This window comes from Panthera pardus, unplaced genomic scaffold, assembly GCF_024362965.1.
Source record: "Panthera pardus isolate Hobbes unplaced genomic scaffold, ASM2436296v1 HiC_scaffold_17, whole genome shotgun sequence".
Lineage (NCBI taxonomy): Eukaryota > Metazoa > Chordata > Mammalia > Carnivora > Felidae > Panthera > Panthera pardus.
In genome coordinates this window covers 30,095,610-30,112,505 of record NW_026526732.1, presented here as the reverse complement: position 1 = coordinate 30,112,505, position 16,896 = coordinate 30,095,610, and the positions used below count along the sequence as shown (strand labels likewise).

The following is a 16,896-nucleotide window of genomic DNA, read 5'->3' as shown; positions in this document are numbered from 1 at the left end:
CAAAGGGTCTTCTCGGCTCCACTCTCTGAATCTCAGAGACTGACAATTCCTTACTCAACAAAGCCAAGTACATGTCATGTACTTGCCTGATGGACCAGGAGCCATGACAATGGCAGGGAGACCTATTTAAAAATTGTTGCCTTTCCTATCATCCTGCAGTATAGGATTTTCCCTAAAGAAATAACCTTATAAATGGTAGTTACAATCCTAATGAGCCAACAAAGGGAAATCTAGTTCACTACAAAATCTACTTTTAATGGCTTAAAAGTATTACATTTCCACTTGAAAATCTGTTATAAAAGATGGTAAAATAATAGTACCACTGTTCAACTTTAATATGAGTTACATAAATATTTGTGGATTCACGTGCAAAGTGGGTACACTTGCATTAACACTTAATCTATCAGGAATTTTGTCAGTTCCAAACTCATAGAATACAATTCACTTCTAAGTTGGAGAGGGCCCATATATAAATCTAGCTGATGAGTCATACACTAATTTTGCAAAAGTACTAAAATGTTTCATCAAGGTATAAGACTAGGAAAACAAAATCAGCAGTTGGGGTAATTTAAACTTTAAAACTGACCATAAAATATAACCTAATTTATATCATCTCGTAAGTATCAGTATGATATACACTGAAATACACAATTAAAAACAAAACCTGAAGGCATCACAAAAAAAAGTGTTTGGTCAAGAATAAGGAAAACATAATTCTAGCTTAAGATTTCCCACCAAAACAGTGGATATAAAAACACCATACACAGCTAAAAATATTGGAATGTCATTCTGAAAATAAACTGAAACAAGAAATACAAAAAAGAAAAATTATAAAAAGCACTCTGAAGTAGCTGCCAGAGAAAGTAGGTCTTTACTAGGAAAAGGCCAGCTATTTTATTTTCATTAAGAAATAACATTTTAGATCCTACTTTTTTCTGCAAGAAATACTAATGATACAGTATCAGCATCCTCTTATGCAAGACTATAATTCCTAATTAGCAATTTTCCTTGGTATTTCTGATTACGAAAAACTATAAAATATAAATTCACATTGGTCAGGTGCTATCCTTAGCATTAGTAATTCTTTCCATTCTATTGATTTCTTCCCCTAAGGCAATAGTTCTCAAGTAAAAGTAACACATCAAAATCACCTGGGGACTTGTTTAAAAATACACAGTCCCAAAATGTCATCCCTCTGAGACTAACTGACCATGTCTGGATTGAAGCCACGGCATCTGTTCTGAAAAAAATTCCCCTAGCGATTCTGATCGCTAGTTGAGGACCATTGCTTTCAGGGATGAATTACATACTTGTTCTACTGCCTAGAAGAGCTCTGATTTGGTCTGACACTGCTGAAACTTGGTCATGGTAGCACATACACTGTCAGTATCAGAGGAAAACACATTTTATTACTTACATAAGAAAAAGCTAAAGAGATCTGATAAAATTATCTATTCAAACAGCATGCAACCATACTTGAAAACACTTTCTACATATTTATTTCAAAGTGTGCATTTAGGACAAATGGTTTCGAAAATGTATAAAAATAATTTATGTACTAATCCAACTTCAATATGTACATGGTCCCTTAAAGGATTTTCATTTTATTATCATCAAAAATGTATTTCAACAACCTCCACAGTATTCTTAAAAGTCAGGGTTTTTAAAATTTCTAATAGAAAAATTTTATCCACCTACAGAAAAATAATGAATGGGAATGATATCACTAATATTTTAAAATATAATTATGTCTCACCTATGCTATGCCACATATCAGAAGAAAAATCTTTATCTCTAAACTAGAATAATCCCAAGTGGCATTTTCATTTAAGAATGAAGCACAAAAATGTTTTACAAAAGAAAAGGTCTCATTATAAAAACTTCTAAAGTTGAGTGCTTCAAACAAAAATATCTGAGGTTTGATTTCACAATATCAAGTTTCCATATGCATTTTGTAAACATATACACCCACTTTAGGCTATCAACTTAAATAAAGCCAGTTATCACTAAAAGAAAATATAGTAAAAAAAAGTTTTTTTCAGTGCAAAAATACATTATCAACTAAAGTTATCAACTGACTTAAGACAATTTTAATATAAAACCACAACTCTCATCCCATAATATACAGTAATCCTATAAAGATTTTAAATTAAAACAAAAACTCTACAACAGTTATCAAGTTCTCCTGTTACTATTCTCTAGTGAAAGCTTTCTTCTGATTAGCTTTTACAATGTCATCAGGAGATGCTGATTTGAAGTCAAATGGTGTTATTGCTATAAGAGGACTTATTTCTTTGTCCTTTATGTCTTGAACTTGTCTACTATAAAGAAAAGTCTTATAGAGGTCAAGGGTGCGTCGCTTGCAGCTTTTCAATGGGTAACGAAGACACAGTGTAGAAGCAAAAGCTGAAGGTCTAGCAGCAAGAGCCTTGGTCCAAGAGAGAGAAAAAGGTGGGTTCCTAGTCAAAGAGCCTTTATTGGTTCTCTTATTATCCTTAGCAGAATTGAAATTTTTCCCTAACTTCGAATTTAAAACTTTAGTTCCTGATGTTGGAGCAACTGATTGGTCTACTACATGTTTTGGAACAAAATCAGGGGTTTTTATAAGGACACTAAGATCAATATTTGAATCTATTCCAGGTGAACTCATTTCAGATACACTGAGCTTAAAGGAATCCTTCTTAAACTGAGAGTTGTCTACATCAATTGTTTCTGCAATCAAATCAGAAAGTGACAAATTCTCAAGGTCTCTTGTAGGAGAAGCTTTACAAAATGCCAAAGATGACAGAGATCCTGTTAACTCTGATATTCCAGTCGAAGATGGATACCGATTTGCTAGCCTTGACAAGGGAAAAGATCCCAAACTGAGATCTGTGAAACTGGCAGATGACTGGTTACAAAGATCAGATAAAGTAAAGCACTGGCTTGGATTATTTTCTTTGTGTTCCTGAAACAGTTCAGCTAGGGATGGACTTTCACACCCGGCAAACTGCAGACTGTCATCTTTTAAAATGTAATTCTTGGCACTCTGTTCAACTGAAGAAACACTTCCAACTTCAGTCATTTTACTAGTATTTAAATTATCATGAGCTATATTTTCCAATGAGCTAGTTAAGAGCAAAGGACTATTTAAATTTCCTAAGTTGTTCTGTACTGGAATGTTATGGATAGCAGGAAGTGAATTATTCTGAATACATAAAGAGTTACTAGGCGTTGTGCTCTTTATCATTAAGGATTTTAAATCTGGTATTTCTTTGAATGCAGAATCATCTTTGGAAATACATTCCGATTCATGAGGTCTAAACAGATCAGCACCTAGATTCTTTGAAAACAGACTTTCCAGACCATCCGTGGATGATAATCTGACTGACGGCTGACTTTTACAAGAATCTCTTGGCGCATCATCAATGAGGTCAGCTAGCGAAAGCTCTTTTGTTAACTTACATGATTCTAGTTTCTTTTCACTTTTAGGTCTGTCAGGTTTCTTTTTTTTATGGAGTAAAGAGTGACTTGGTACAACTGAGGAATTATGATATAATCCATATTTTGCTAGTGGGCCAGAAAAATCAGAGGGTTTGCTACTACAATCCAAATGGTTTGCGGATTGAGGACAAGAGCTTTGAACATTATCAGCTGAAACTTGAGAGGAAGATAATAAGACTCCTTACCTTACAAAAGCCATTAATTTTCAGATGAATAGGTTGACATATGCAGAAGACAGTCACAGCAACCAAAAGGAAACATGAAATGAGGCATTTAATTACTAAATGTTTCTTATGATTACAGCATGAATAAAGCGATCAAATATTTGATCATTATTTAATAAGTGAACACTCTAAAAAAAACAATAATAAAGGAATTTTACCTTCCTTTAACCATCTACAGTGACCTTCATACTTTGTTCACTAATATATACAAACGTAAATATCAAGTTAGTCAATATTCTACTTTTCACAAATTTTATAATGTGAGGTTTTAATGTACTTAAATTATCGTCATGGTTATCTCAAATTCAAAACAATTAAAAGACCAATGAAAAGAACTAGGTTTATCTTCTCCTATATTTTTAATGTGTTAAAAACAAGCAAACAAATAACATCCTGTCATCTCTGGGATAAACTATTAATAAAGATGAAATATTAAAGACTCATTTTCATAGGGTCAGTTACAAATGCCTCCACATCAAAATTTTTTTTTAATTTAAATAGATAATAAAACCCATCCTTGTTTCATAGTAACAGATTGCATACGACTTTGATGTGGTAAAAAATCTAGTCCTCAGGTTACAGGAAATACCAGCCCAGTTAATAAATCACCATGGTCGTACTGACAGATACCATACCAATTATTACAGAGGTACCTCAGTTCCCTTCTTATGCCAATTCAATTTCCAAGCTTAACCCCAAATTCTATAAATTTAAAATTAAAGATCTGGCTTTGAAATGAAACAGTAGTATGATACTTATGGTATTTCAATAAAACTAACATATTTATAAATACTATAAAAATAAAGGGATTTCTGTAATTAATCGTCTGGCTATTAATTTCCACCTCCTGACCCATTAGAGTTAGAAAAACAACAATAATTAAAAAGCTCTCTAAGCTACTGACAAGAAGCAACAAGTGGCTTGTTTTTGTCTGATTTTATTTCCCCTATATCCTGCTAGTTACAAAACAAAGGGAAATTATGAAAAAACAAGCTGTAACAGAGGGAAGAAAACAAAGCGCTCAGCTTAAAAATTCACAAAGTGGAAAATCCATTGATGAAAATCAGGATTACTGTAACATGCAAAATGTTCCGCCCATATTTCTTAACAGCCTGAGCAAATCAGTGCCTCTTTTAAAACATTAGCTGTAAAACCACTAAAGGAGAACAAGGAAAAGCATACCTTTTGCAGTCTTCCCTGTGGATGCTGCTCCCTCACTCTTGACCTTCAAATTCTGCATTTTATCTTGCTCCAGAACCAGTGACAAGGCCTTCTGCACATCAAAATTGTTCTTCAGAACTGCTTCGACCAATATGTCATCTGGCACGGCATCTCCAAGTGCCTCTCTCATGTGATCAAGGCATGAATAAAGACGAGCTAGAACAGAAAATAATTAAAAGGCTGTACTTAAATGGTGCCATGGAAGAACACTCAATCTTGAAAACTAAAAAAAGGGATTTGAAACTATATTAGGATGTACAACTCTCCTCTTTCCTTGGCAAAAATTATTTATAATGATTATATTTTTACCCACAATATATCTCTTTCCCTATTAGAGCTTATGAAATAATAAATATTGCTACAAGAAAACAAATCACTGAAGTTTCTCTCCTGAAGAGATAAAACAAAGATCTCAGTCAAAAATTCCAGTTAAATAGCCACACAACCAATGTTTCAGCCATACAGTTAACCATACATTCCTCATAAAATATACTTAATAAAATGTAAATTTCCCTTGACGAGACAAGATATATTTGTACCATTCCTTCCCACCATCACTATCATGAACAATCACAAGAAAACTGAAAAATTCTGGTATACTGATTACCAATCATTTTCAAACACGAAGCACGGATAAACTACTTTTTACTATACCTTGATCAATTCCACTTAGCTGATGGTTCAAAAAAGAATTGGAGGACTCTTTCAGATCTTCGTAATCATATTCTTCTACAGGCTCAACAAGTGAAGGTTTGTCACGTCGCGAGTAAATAAACTGAGCAGCTAGAACAGAAAATGATGGAAGAATGCTGTAGCACAGCCACTTTCCAGTAAGTCTTTTTTTTTTAAAGTGAAAATAAAAACAAAAGATGCTGACCAACCACCTACAGCTATTTACCCACATTCTGTAGTAATAGCTAAAAACAAAACAGGGACAAAACACACCATACTCCAAATCCTGCTCAGACGTCCTTACTAACTACTCACTGGCCTCTACAATCATCCTCCTTTTTATCTCCAAAACCTTCACCAAGCTGACTCGCCACGGTTTTCAAACACTACCTTTCCTAACACCTCATCCCTGCCTACCACCCCATCTTCCCTGCCATATTCTCTTCTTTGGAACAAATATTTCAAACCACATACCAAACTTGCTTATTTGTACAATTAAGAAAATACTAAAGGGGTGCCTGGGTGGCTCAGTCAGTTAAGCATCCAACTTCAGCCAGGTCATGATCTCACAGCTCGTGGGTTCAAGCCCCATGTCAGGCTCTGTGCTGATGGCTCAGAACCTGGAGCCTGGTTTGGATTCTGTGTCTCCCTCTCTCTCTGCCCCTCCCCACTCATGCTCTGTGTGTCTCTCTCTCTCTCTCTCAAAAATAAACAAACATTAAAAAAATTTTTTAATAAAAATTAAAAAAAAGAAAATACTAAAAACTTAATCTTCACTTTCTGAGAATCGCTAATTTTGTCTGAACCCAACAGTTGATCAAAATCATAGACCTTAATTTTTGAAAACCTCCTTTCAATCACGCATTGTCTACACTGCATAATAGCATCACATACCTAACTCTGACTTTCAGACATCAGCCTGTGCCATTCTATAGCACTCAGTGTCATCCCTCAATGTGTAACTGGTATTGTATATTTCATTAAAAGGAGGAAAGCCAAAGTATGAAAGTGTCAATATATGTCTGCGTATCATCAACCAAACATAAGTGAGCAAAGAAGAAAAATCATCATGAACGCCCCCAGGGCTGACTCTTCCACCTCAGCTGGATGCCCACTGACCTCAATTCCTGCAGCTTGTGTTCAATTGTGAAGAAATATAATTAGAGAATAAGTTAAGAAAGATAGAAAGTTACAAAGACAGAGGGTAGAAATACAGTATTCTACACGCAAAGTGTTCCTAGGGATTTTATAGTATTTAGCTTTCTGGAAGAGCACATAACACTTAAGTCTACTGCTTAGTGTTCCCACATTGAACCTTTGTGCATGTTTTCAGGAAGGCATGACCTATGAAAGAAAGAGAAACTAACCATAAAGTCTATAACCAACGCATATAAATAATGCACATACAAACACTAGATAATGCTATGGCTTATGTGTAATACCCCTACTCAGAGAGCTGTGGCATAAGTGCTATCTATTCATAGACTATATAAACGATGGCCTTCGAGATTAGTAGTAAAAGCAAAGAAAAAAACGTAATGATGCATTTTAAAAGCCAAATGAGTAGTACAGATGAGTGCTACAGAGGCACAGTCACTGAAGACTGTGTCTCCATCTCTCTCTGCCCTGTCCCCACTTGCACTGTCTGTCTGTCTGTCTGTCTGTCAAAAATAAATAAACATTAAAAAAAATTTTTAAAAAGAACCACCAATCACAAAAATCCAACTAGGCTTTCTCAAATAATGCAACCTTTAAGCTATAGTCAATCAAATAATTTCCTTGCTTTGTTTCCTATCTTCTCTATAAAAACCCTGTCCCTTAGTCCAATCTGGTGGGGGGGCTATAACCACTTCCAGTTTGGAGCTGCCTGATTCAAACTGGTGTTTGTTCGAATAAATTCTTACTAATTGCAATATGCCTCAGTTTATCCTTTAACACTTCCAATTACAGTAGGCAAAACAAAACCCACAACTGTTCAAATAAAGTTGTATATATAGGCTCTTTTTGCCATCCTCAATTCCTTGACTATGTTCAACACGCAATATCAAAGTCAATCTTTCCAAAGGAAAAAAAGCTGTAACATTTAGAAATTCCCTTTCCATCAGGACAACGGTGCCTACCTAGAGTTCAAAAATGTACATGTGCTGATGAATTTTAGAAAAATTCTTATTAATTGATAAAAATCACTCAATTATCAGAATTCATAAGACCGTGAATATGATCAGCTCTTCAATGACATTGGCTGCTTCTTTAAGAACAGAGCATCCTAGGGGCGCCTGGGTGGCGCAGTCGGTTAAGCGTCCGACTTCAGCCAGGTCACGATCTCACGGTCCGTGAGTTCGAGCCCCGCGTCAGGCTCTGGGCTGATGGCTCAGAGCCTGGAGCCTGTTTCCGATTCTGTGTCTCCCTCTCTCTCTGTCCCTCCCCCGTTCATGCTCTGTCTCTCTCTGTCCCAAAAATAAATAAACGTTGAAAAAAAAAAAAATTAATAAAAAAAGAACAGAGCATCCTTCTAACACTATTCATTTTTTATTGAAAATCACTTGGAAAATATATCACTAAAAAAGAAAAATAAGTTTCTGATCTAACATCACTATTGCATACATGTTTTGAAAAACTAAAAGTCCCCAAACCACATGCATTTGTTAAAAACACAGTTTGTCACAGAAAAAACTCAAAACCATTTCATTGTACCTCCCACTTCAATAAAGTCACTGACTTCTTGGCGTATAGTACAGAAGTAACTCGAGGAGTAAAACTATCCTGAAAATGAACCACACACAAGACACACCGTCAAGACCTATGAGAGACAAAGGGATAAACTCTGACCTCAAGAAAGCGAGGCCACGAACACACAAAAAAAAACACCCTCTGAATGCCTGACGTGGTATGCCATCAGTTCCTTACACGAGATTAAGAATACGTTATCCAGATAAGCCTAGATAAATGAATGTGTTAGCCTGCAAGATTAAGATGTCTTTCGGCAGTCTCTCTCTCTACAAAGGTTTCCACACTGTGCAAGCCAGATTCAACCAACTTCCAAATCCTGTAGCCCTTAATTCCTGTAAGGTATCTCTTGAATCTATCTCCAAATCGAATGCTACCACCCTCGTCCTAAACTTTGATTCTCAAAGCAAACATCAACAGACTATGGAGAGCTTATTAAATAAAAGAGCAGCTGTGCCCCCCTCTGAACAGGGCCAAGAATTACTTTTCTAATAAATTCCCCAGTGATGCTGATGGTACCTGGACCACACTTTGAGAACACTGTCCTCAAATATCCTCATCTCCTCTAGATTAATAAACCCATCTCCAAGCTAATCTATGTACATCCCCTAATGTACTACCTTCAATCCAGTCTCTACTATGTAAGAGATTTTTTTTAAAACTCCCATCTAGGGGCACCTGGGTGGTTCAGTTGGTTGAGTGTCTGACTCTTGATTTCAGCTTAGATCACGATCTTAGGGTCCCAGGAGCAAGCCCCTGCTTAAGATTCCCTCTCTCTCTCTCTCTCTCTCTCTCCCTCTGCCCCTCTCCCCTGCTCAAGTGCGCATTCTCGCTCTTGCTCTCTCTCTCTCTCTCAAATAAAATAAAATACTCCAATCTAATTATCACCCACATCATCTTCTCAGTTTCATGAACATGCCATGCTCTCCACTGCACTTAAAACATGAGTGATAAAGTTAATGCTACCAGATATCACTTTATCGCCTAGTCGACTGTGACAGTATATCGCAGGAACCCCAAAGGGTTAACCCACGAAGTTTTTTTAACACTGCAAATGGCAAGTGTCTCAGAGGTACCTTGAAAAAAATGAAATTTCTTTTATCCTTCATCCCTACAAAATGTGGTCTTGAATCCCAGCAACGGAGCTCTAAAGGCATGAGGATTAAGCCATCTCTGAGCTTGTAACCCAGTCTTCTTTACTCTGCTTTGTGATGCTGGGGTTGCAGTCTCTAGGAAGTTCATTTCTTTGACAGCTGGCTCCCTTTTAGGATCAGCCAATGGGGAGATGCTAGAGGGAGACTGGAAGGTCAGAAGAGGAAGACACGTGCTCCTTTCCTTTCTGCTTCTTGTCCATCCCCCATCAGCCCAGCAACACTGCACGCTGCAGTAACAGCAGTTAGTACCAGTTAGCAGTTTTCCCAAAACTCCCAGAACCAGCTTCAGTGTGCCCCTGCCCACATCCCTCAGACACCCTGACCAGCCTGCTGACTAGAACTCTCTGTTGAAAAGGCTGAATCCCAGGTTCACAAGGTCCTTTTGCAGGCACCGGTACCAACCATGCACTGTCCCCCTCCTCAGAGGTCTGAGTCTCCGTTCCACAGCCCCTCCTCTGAACTTCAGAAGCAAAGCAGCACCCTCCTGTCACAGGTCTAAGTTCCAGCTAGAAGCACCTCCAGGAGCTTCTAAAAGGTTGGGTCTGACCTCGCCCACGTGCTCCTCCAGGAACTCAGAACTGTAAATGTTTCCTGAAGTTACCACCTCCCTGACACTTTGCTCGCCCTTTTTGCACTTTTTTGTTCTCTAAAACCTAGTTAACAATTTTTGGTATTAAATTCTCTCTGGCAGGGGTGCCTGGGTGGCTCAGTCAGTTAAGTGTCTGACTTCGGCTCAGGTCATGATCTCATGGTCCGTGGGTTCCAGCCCCGCGTCAGGCTCTGTGCTGACAGCTCAGAGCCTGGAGCCTGCTTTGGATTCTGTGTCTCTCTCTCTCTCTCCCCTTCCCTTGCTTGTGCTCTCTCTCTCTCTCCAAAATAAACAAACATTATAAATAAATAAATAAATACTCTCTGGCAAAATGACTGGTACAATTTCTATCTCCTAACAGGATCCTGAATGGTAAGTGTGTAACACTAGAGCAAGATTGGAAAGGCCCTGATTAGTAGTAAGGCTAAATGAGGAAAGCAGAAATCAAGAGCTAGATGCATTTCAGAGGAATAAGGAGAGGTGCTAAGACAAGTTGTGGAGTATCTCTGCTTTATAGGGAAGAGGAATTCTAAAAAGTCAGAAGGGACATATTTGGTCATCAGAGACTGAAAGTGAGATTAAAGCAGGTACAGGTCTACAGGGCAGCTTCAGAGACTAAATGGGATTAAAGACAAAGTGGATTTTGATAGAATGTTAATTATATTAAGCCCTTAATACAGAGCCCTTAAACTTGTAGAGAATGAGTGCTGTGAATTATACTTATGTTGTACCTAACTGTATTTAATTTTACCCTTTCACAGCATAGTAAAATTTAGCAGGGCATTTTAACTAACTGTTTATAGAACAGAATGAAATTTGAAGACAAATATATTATTAGGGAAATTATGAGAAAAGGTCTGGTCGAACATTATGTATTTGCTGAAAAGAATATATGAATGTTTCATGTTTTCTTTATACAGTGGCCTTTGCCACTTTGCCTACCTCTTTCAGCAGGTAGGCAGGAGATACAAACTGATGCCCAGTCCTACTGAAAAATGAACTCTACATGACTCTTTGGCTCCATCAGAAGTCTGAACTACATATATTTGGTTTATTTAACAAACTATATAACAGTAAACTGAGGTACTATATGAAACGTAGTCTATGTGTAACACCTCAATGTTTCTAATATTCAAGAGATCCCTGAGTATAGAAAGTTAATTGCTATCTGCTTTCAAAAGTTTTAGGTTTTCATTATTGCCTAAACTACCATTTCAGTACAATTTAGATTAACTGCATGTTACAAAGAATGTTGGAAAAAACATACTTTTCAAAGTTTTCTTCAAATTGTTGTTGGAAGCTAAATGATGAAATCAATACTTTAAATTCTTTTCTTAGGTAAAGAAATGATTTTACACACCTTTAAAAGTTAACATACAATTTAAACATTACATAATATTATAGCCTTATGGAACACTCTAGTCCTAGAATGACAATGATACTTACTTAACATTTTTAAACCCCCAAATAATGGAAATCAAATACCTGTTGATGGCGAAATACAATAATCATCCTCTACAGACTGGCCATAGAGATCATCATCTTCAAAATCTATAATAAAAACACAAAAGATAAATTTATTTACAAGTTCTTTTTATATTCTTAGTTATTAACAAGGAAGCATCAGAACTTTCTCCAAACTAAACTATCCCTCAAAATTACAGGAACTTGGAATGTCTGCTTTACCAAAAAATTCTAAAAATTTTATCCACAAAGTAGGTACTTACTGACTTTATGCATAAAGACATACACAGTTCTGGGGCGCCTGGGTGGCTCAGCTGGTTGAGTGACCAACTTCAGCTCAGGTCATGATCTCATGGTTTGTGAGTTCGAGCCCCGCGCCGGGCTCTGTGCTGACAGCTCAGAGCCTGGAGCCTGCTTTGGATTCTGTGTCTCCCTCTCTCTCTGCCCCTCCCCTACTCATGCTCTGTCTCTCTGTGTCTCAGAAATAAACATTAAAAAAAATTTTTTTTTTAAAAAAGACATACACAGTTCTTCATTTTTTTAAGCTAATTGGGTTTCATTAAAACTTTTCCAAGTTTTCACTTTATGCAATCAAAAAATGATAACACCACAGGCCACAAATTTGAATTGTCTCTCTGGTGTTAAAACCTGAAATAAGCCATCCATTCATTTTTTTTTCACCAAGTGCTTTCTATGACCTAAGCATTTATTTCCCATACAATCGACTAGCACAGGGTATACAATCAGACCATGAAAACAGATTTTCTTCACGTCAAGCTAATTTCTATAAAAACCATCTTATCCTAAACTCCCTTGTGCTCTGTTCACGCTAATTGGACTTCTTTTCCTAGTGACCAGAATATGCACTTTGCCCAGATTTCCTAAAGCTGCTTCTTTTTCCTAGTTAAGGTTCCAGCTCAAATGTCACCTGTTTGCATACATCTTCCCTGACAACTACCTTCCCTGACCATTCCTGTAGAGCAGCAAGCCCCCTACCACTTGTACTCTCTAGCACACTCCTCCAACTGTCTGTCTTCAAAGCACTATACATCTGTGTCATTCCATGAGACTACAAGCTCCTTCTGGGCAAGGCTTTGTCTTAGCCAACTACCTAGCACATGTTTGGAACTAAATTAATTCTTGTTTTATTATAAAGTAATGAATCAAACAATTTAAAACTAAAACCTCCAAGAAACATAAATATATTTACATAAAGGTATTTATTCACATGATAGACTATGCCAGGGACTAATAAAGATATCTGAGGGGCGACAGTGAGTGACAGGTACATTCCCAGATCTATAGGAACCTAAACTCTAACAGGAACCAAACACAAAAAACAGGCAATTAAAAAATTATATGACAAGTGTCTGAGACATGAGAAATACAGACTGATTTGGGAACACACACGTGAACAACAAAAACAGAACTGGAAGTGCGGTGGCTAGAGAAAGATCCCCAGGAAAGTAGTATTGAAACTAACTCCAAAGGATAGGTACCTAGTTTCTCAGGGTATTTATGTATCAGGAACAGCATGTTCAAATGCTGAAACCAAATGTTTATGGCAAAGAAAAATTAGACAAATACAACTATTGGATAAAAATATGTACCAGTCAATAAATTATTAGATCACAATCCTAAGGTAGCAACTTATAAATGAGTCATTTACAAAAAAAAAAAAAAATTAGACATTAAAGGCAAGAATCTTTTTTACCAGGTTAGTTTTCCAACTGAAAGTGACCCTAACAGTGCCACAATATAAATAAAGTTAATTTATTTTTGACAGAGAGAGAGAGAGAGAGAGAGAATGAGTGGGGGAGGGGCAGAGAGAGAGAGACACAGAATCTGAAGCAGGCTCCAGGCTCTGAGCTGTCAGCACAGAGCCCGACATGGGGTGGGGGCTCGAACCCATGGACTTCGAAATCATGACCTGAGCCAAAGTCGGATGCTCAACCGACCAAGCCACCCAGGCGCCCCAACAGTGCCACAATATAAAAGGATGAAGAGAGAGGCACCTGGGTGGCTGGGTCGGTTGAGCCTGCGACTCTTGATTTTTGATTTCACTTCAGGTCAAGAGATCTCACAGTTGTGAGATGAGGGTGGAACCTGCTTAGGATTCATTCATTCTCTCCCTTTCTCTCTCTCTCTCTGCCCCCCTCCCTCCCCCCCCTCCCCCGCTAGCACTCTGTTTCCCAATAAAAAAATAAAGATGAAGAGAATTCTGTCCTAGGATTTTTGTAAAGTGGTTCTTTTCCTTGACAAAATTTTGTAATATTTACTGCACATAAAGCATTTTACCAGCTAGTGGAGTAAATGTAACAGAGTAAACAGAACAATAAAGAATGGACTATGCCCTCCTGGCACTTTTAAATTAGTAGCTAACTGAGGGGTGCCTGGGTGGCTCAGTCAGTTGAGTGTCTGACTTCGGCTCAGGCTCAGGTCATGATCTCACAGATCGTGGGTTCGGGCCTGGCACCGGGCTCTGTGCTGATAGCTCGGAGCCTGGGGCCTGCTTCCGATTCTGTGTCTCCCTCTCTCTCTCTGCCCTTCCCCCACTCATGCTCTGTCTCTGTCTCTCAAAAAATGAATAAACGTTAAAAAAAAAATTAAAAATTAGTAGCTAATTGAGCATTAGCTAAAGGCAGTCATGTAAGGTACTATCCAAACAACAGAGAAGAACAAAGTGAGAGTTAAATTGAGGAACCAATAGGTTTTAAAGCACATACTCTAATAAAGTTATATTACTTTTGAGAATTTTCAAATTATTATTTGAAAGTAATACAAAGGAAACATTAACTAGGGGGAAAAAAAAGAGGAATAAACTGGACCCTTAAAATGAGTAGAACTTTTATAAGCAGGAAATGGGGAGGAACCTCCCATGCTACAGGAACAGCTTGTTTATGACGTCATCAATTGTTCCAAAGAAACAAGACCAAAAAAACCAACCTGACCTGGGATTGCCCAGGTGAAAAGATATTTAGCACTCACTCCCACAGGCCCCGCACCTCTCAACCAGGAAGCCTTCCTTCACACAGAAATCCTGCTTTAAACTCCTCCAACCCACTCGGGAATAAGGTGTTCTCACTTAAGCAGTAGCTCCCACAGCATCTTGGGAGTACTTTTTGTAGCATGTCATACTCGAATCATCGGTTACTTGTGTATTTCCCCCTCTACAGTCCCTCAAACATCTTACTATTTTTCCCCAAAGCTTGGAGCAGTACTCCAAGCACCCAATTAATGAAGAATAGGCACTCAATTAATGTTGGCTGAAGAGATTATGCATACTTATTGAAGAAATGGGTACATTGCAATTAGGCCTATCCATACTTTTCCTGTCATAACTGCAAAACTATCTCTCGGGCCGAAAGTCATCTCTCAGGTAGCAGCGATCCACATGCAATAAATCCACTGCATACACTTAAAACGACCTCCAATCTGAAGTGAACACCAGGAACCTAACATGTGCCAGGCTGGCGAGGTGAATCTCCAAATGCAGTACAGGGTGTTAGCTACCCTTCACTATGGTTAGCTATGCATACTGATGTTCTAGAATAATCTGTTGACAGTGCCAATAACAACCACTAACATATTAAGCACACTTAGACTATTAGCACTTTAAAAAGCAACAGGTCTTAACTCCTTTTTTGCAGTCCTTCATATTTGTTTATAATTTTAGTTTGTATGATGCTTGGTGATGCCTAGAACTGTTGACTACAAGGAGATGATCCACTTATCCTAAACTAATGCTAACTCCTTTTAAACTCCTAGAGAACATTCATATGCACATTTTTTTATTTCATTTTTAAAAATCAGTAAGTACTTTCCGGAGCCCCCTTGCTTCTAGTGTTGCTTTTTTTCCCATTCCAAAAAACATTTATATTGAGCATTATCAACCAAGAACGGAGTATACACCTCAAGATCATGTGATCCACTTATTAATTAGGCCGTTTTAATATCTTTTTTATCGTCTCCTAAGTTTCCAATTTAACTTGAAACTCATACAACATAAGTTCAATTAGCTCAAGCCAGGTTCTACACAAAATGTATGCATGAACAAACACAGAAGATTCACCATGTATATCTAATAGTTACAGCCTAACAACTGAAGGTAAGCATGAAATCAATCCGTCTTTTACAAGCGAGCATCATTTCGTGGGCATTTTTTAAAGTGGGGTCGGAAGAAAATACCTAGAAGTAGGCAACTGTGTACCCGACCTGGGAGGAAACAATGGGAGGGAGAGGTGACGTGCACAAACATCACCGAATCCCAACCTCCGCAAATGTCCTCCCCATAGGACGACGTGCAGCACCTCTCCTGCCCTAAAATAAAACCAATCCCAGAGGGCAGAAATCACGACATAAAACAACGCCACTCGCTGGCATTCAGATGAACTGTTATTTTCTCCAACTGAGCCTGCTGTGAATTCCACCCTGGCACCACTAACGAGAAACTCACAGATCAAAGTGTATGCCAACGGGCTGGAATCCCAGCTGGAACGGCGACAATGACGTCCCGGCAAGACCCTGCCACATACCTTCATCGTAGTTATAGCCTCGAACATTCCGATGCCGGGCCATGGCGGGAGAACGGGCCTTTGCCACAGCCCCTCACAAAACACACGGCTTAGATACTGATAAGGCGCCAACTGCGGCCTGGACAACACACACACGCCATCTTAGCTTCCGGCAGGCCTCTGCGCTGAGCTCCTGCGCACGCGCTACGTCTTAAGCCGCGCACTGCGCGACAGCAACTTCTCAGGGTCACCCGCCTCCCCGGAGCGCATGCGCAGTTATGCTCACGAAAAAAAGCTCTTGGGCGTGCCCCGCCCACAGACAGGTTGACTGACAGGGGCTTCAGGGGGCGGGTATCCCAGCGCCTACCTTTTGTCGATTTGGAACAACAATTTGGAGCGTGAGTTCGTGACCTACGCCAGCGTTCCAGGTTATTTCCCAAACTGGTTTCTGCTAATGAAGCCGACTGTGTGCCCAATAAGAGCAGGAAGCTTGTGTAGCTTTCATCTTTGAGGCCCAGGTAGGGACATGATAGACACTCCCAAACTTGTACATGTTTGGTTTAAGAATTAGTTCAAGATTCAGAAGGCAGAAAAAAGGACTGTTGAAATGAATATATATGGTTAAGTTGAGAACCTGGAACAAGAGGTCACCATACTTTCGTGTGTTATTTACTGTTTCACGTATGTGCTCCGTCCTGCATTAATATCTCTAGTAAACAGCTGTCTGCCCTTAGCGATGCAGAGGATTATGATCAGCATCATGAAGAATTCTGTAAGCATTCATTGAACACGTAATCATGTGCAGCATACTAAGAGTATTAAATATAGCTTTTTAGACATAACATTGG

At 38.4% G+C, this 16,896-nt stretch overlaps 1 protein-coding gene across 4 annotated transcripts in view; it reads right to left on the bottom strand.

The window, feature by feature from the left end:
- HBS1L (HBS1 like translational GTPase) overlaps positions 1-16,298 on the bottom strand; it is an 83,420-nt gene extending 67,122 nt beyond the window's left edge. The window contains exons 1-5 of one of the 4 annotated variants that reach the window (XM_019420508.2): positions 16,070-16,298; positions 11,556-11,621; positions 5,583-5,711; positions 4,890-5,084; positions 1,477-3,663 (exon numbers count right to left, since the gene is read on the bottom strand). In XM_019420508.2, coding sequence (XP_019276053.2) covers positions 2,192-3,663; positions 4,890-5,084; positions 5,583-5,711; positions 11,556-11,621; positions 16,070-16,112 — 1,905 coding nt within the window. In that variant the 5' untranslated portion in view covers positions 16,113-16,298 and the 3' untranslated portion in view covers positions 1,477-2,191. The other 3 variants (XM_019420507.2, XM_053904466.1, XM_053904467.1) reach the window with 3 other exon arrangements.
- Between the last annotated feature and the right edge of the window lie 598 nt (positions 16,299-16,896).